A 3,352-nucleotide genomic window follows, 5' to 3' on the forward strand; every position below is an offset into this window, starting at 1 on the left:
TATCTAATTAAATAGTTTAATTATTTATTTTACTGAAATTACTTTAGATTCACATGGAGAGAAACTCTAAACAAGAAAATGAGAATAGTTTACAAACAATTAATTTTCTGTTGTTTATTCAATTTTTCCATTGAAAATATAAAAATAGGGGATGTTATATTTATTTTATTATTTTCTTTTTTTAATGAATTGTAACCTTTTTATGTTTTGTATTGTTAAAATCCTTTTTGACACAAAACTAAACAACAAAGAGAATCATAACCAATTAGAAAAAAAGAAAGTCATAAATAACTCAGGAGTTAGTATCTTTCTTTTTTTACAACATATTCGAGATTTTATTTGTATTTTGTTAGTTGTAAGTAATTCTGAAAAAAATAGAAGAATTTAGAAAAAATAAGAATAAACGGGTATTAGGAAAATAGAGTTTACTGATAAAAAAATAATTAATTTAGTTATTCATATTTTCGTGTCGTTAGTTATCTATTTTTAAATTACTATTTACAAAATAAAAATAGAAATATTATTGACGTTTTGTTGAAAAAGAATTTTAAACAAGAAAGTTAAACAAATGAATGATATTATACAACCAATATACAATTGAGTTAATAACAACAAGGAAATGGATAAGGAGAATTAGGTTGAATTGTATTAATCCAATCAAACACACGAACATTTCGATCATTATCTGTAATTTCATTAAAGTGTGTAGAACGTATATTCTTTGAAGTTAAAGAAAGTCTTTTAGGTTCATCACAAAAATAAGTACAGACATTTTCACGAGGTAATTTAGGTGTAACAGTATCACGATCAATAACATATTCACATGACCCAGGAATTGATAAAGGAATACGTTGAGAATAATCAGCAAGAGGAAATTGAATATGACTTATAGGAACAACTGGTTTAAATAATGTTGTTTGCATTAGTAAATGAATAATGTTAATTTAAGATGACTTTAAATAATTCATCCTGTTTCTATTTTTATTTTATCACACTTTCTCTTCATTTAGTTCCCAACCCTTTTCCTTTTTCTTTCTTGATTTTGTAAAAAGCAAAACACTTGTTAATGTTTTATTTTCCTTTGATTTTTTATTTTATATTTCTATTTTTTGTTATGATTTTTTTTTACTTTATTAGTTGTTTTTATTTAATGATGTGGACAATTTTCTATTTATATGTAATAAATAGGCAGATTTTTTTCTGACGAAAGAGAAGTTGGCATTAGTTACTCTGACATGTTGTCATCTAAAAAAGAATAAGTGACTATTTCAAGTATTTCCATTTTGAGAGATTTCAAATGGGGTGTGATTTTTAAAGACTTTTTGACTATATAATAAGTATGGAATTTTATTTTTCTTCAACACGGTTTTATTTTTACTTAAACCACTTAATCAGAACAAAATACATAAATTAACTTATCAAGAATTTGTGTTTCAATCTTGAGATTGGAAAAGTATTTTTAATGTTTCTTTTGGAGAAAGACGGTTATCAACATTTGGATTTAATAAACTTCTTTCCATTTTTATAAATAATGAAGGCAATGATAAAGGAAACTCAACTTTTCCTCGTAAGATTGCTTTAACTAATTCTTCTTTTCCCGTTGACTCAAAAGGGTATTGAGATGTAAAACATTTAAATAACAAAATTCCTAATGACCAAACATCAGCAGAAAATGTATAAAGATAATGCCTAAATAATTCAGGTGCTGCGTAATGAAAGTCAATTGTTATATGTTCATCAGCTATTGGTTCATTTACATTAAATGATTGTTCAAAATGAGTTAATTTCAATTCATTGAAATTATTTGGAGTAGTTAAAAGAATCGAATGTAACGTGATGTCACGATGGACGATTTCATTTGAATGGACATAATGTAGTGCTTTTAATAATTGAGTTGAAACAATACAAAATAATTCAATAGGAATATATTGATGAACCTCAATCCATTGTTGTAAATTTCCACCCTCCATCAATTCCATTTCATATCCTGCATAACTTTTTCCAATAAAGTATTGTTGCATATGAATAATGTTTTGATTTTTTAATCTTTGTAAAGTATTGATTTCATGAAGAATTTCTTCTTGTCCATCATATCTATATCTCTTTTCTCTTCTACAAATTTTTACACAAACTTGTTGTAATCCATTTCTATGTTTACATCTATAATATTTTATAATATTATTAGAAGATATTCTTTCTAATATAATATACTGCTGTTTTGAAATAGGCTGGTCAGCTTCAAAAGTTAATAAGTCTTTAGTTAATTGGATGAACCTAACAAAAAATGACATATTCATATGATTTTATCTTTGGTAGGTAGAATTAAAGTTTTATTTCACATTTATTTTTTTTGGGGAGGATGAAGTTTGTATTTTGAATTACTGAATAATATTATTATGACTATTATATTTTATTTATAAAGTTATTCCTCTTTTAATTCAGGCAAATAAGAAAGGAAAAGTATTAACAAAGTTAATTTTAGTTATGAGAGTGAATTATAAAATGTTAAAGAAATTTAGTTGATATAAACTTCGAAAGTAATAATTATAGAAAATGTTATTATATTAATATTGTGTAAATTGAATGATTTTTTTTTGTTTAATAAAAATTTTTAAACAAAAGGAAAAGATTTAATTATTATTTAATTTGAGTGATGTGTTTATTAAATATTTTAAAACAATTTTTAGTTTAATTGTTTGAATTAAAATAATTCATTGTTTGTGTAAAAAAGAAAATCTCATAGTACTTTGTCTTTTTTTTTCGTCTCTAATTGATTTTTTTTAGGTTAAAACAATTTTGTTATTAAATTAACATATTTTATTAAACTGTTATTAGTTTCTTCTCTTCTCCTTATTATTTTAATTGTTTTAGTATTAATTTTTTTTAAAAAAAAGAGATTGTTCACTCAATAAGAATCGATACTTTTAGTACTCACCATTATTATTATAAATGAATTAATGAAAAAAAAAACATTTTTTACTGGATGATGTTGTATAATTTATAATATTAATAATCAATTAACTCAACACTGAATATAAAGATAAATTAAAGCATAATATTTTATTTAAATAGTTAATTTATCAATTTTCATATTAAATTGAAGTAGAAAAGCAAATTATGTGTTATTTAAGAAGTATTACACAAACATACAAAAAGTGTTTTATTTAAAAATAGTAACAGAATAAATAATAAAAAGTATTAAGACACTCTTTAATTTTCTTTATTCAATTCTTTTTTTTTTGATGATAAAAAACAACTCGTTTAAATATGATAATATAAAAAATAATATTTCCTTTATAAATAATTATCATTGTTTAATTATTTAAAAATAAGAATATAATGAATTTTTAAT

General features: G+C 22.4%; 2 protein-coding genes across 2 annotated transcripts; both read right to left on the reverse strand.

Moving 5' to 3' along the window:
* Positions 1 to 602: 602 nt before the first annotated feature.
* Positions 603 to 923, reverse strand: ENU1_026930 (hypothetical protein; the record flags this gene model as incomplete). The annotated part of the gene is made up of 1 exon (XM_008857177.1): positions 603 to 923. One exon carries the CDS (start codon positions 921 to 923, stop codon positions 603 to 605), a length of 321 nt encoding a protein of 106 aa, XP_008855399.1.
* Positions 924 to 1,433: 510 nt separating this feature from the next.
* On the reverse strand, positions 1,434 to 2,288 carry ENU1_026940 (protein kinase domain containing protein; the record flags this gene model as incomplete). Its single annotated transcript, XM_008857178.1, has 1 exon — positions 1,434 to 2,288. A coding segment is annotated over one exon (855 nt), but the record flags the coding sequence as incomplete, so codon positions are not given.
* Between the last annotated feature and the right edge of the window lie 1,064 nt (positions 2,289 to 3,352).

The sequence above is a fragment of the Entamoeba nuttalli genome (genome assembly GCF_000257125.1).
Source record: "Entamoeba nuttalli P19 unplaced genomic scaffold asmbl_2470, whole genome shotgun sequence".
In the NCBI taxonomy this organism is placed as follows: Eukaryota; Evosea; order Mastigamoebida; family Endamoebidae; genus Entamoeba; species Entamoeba nuttalli.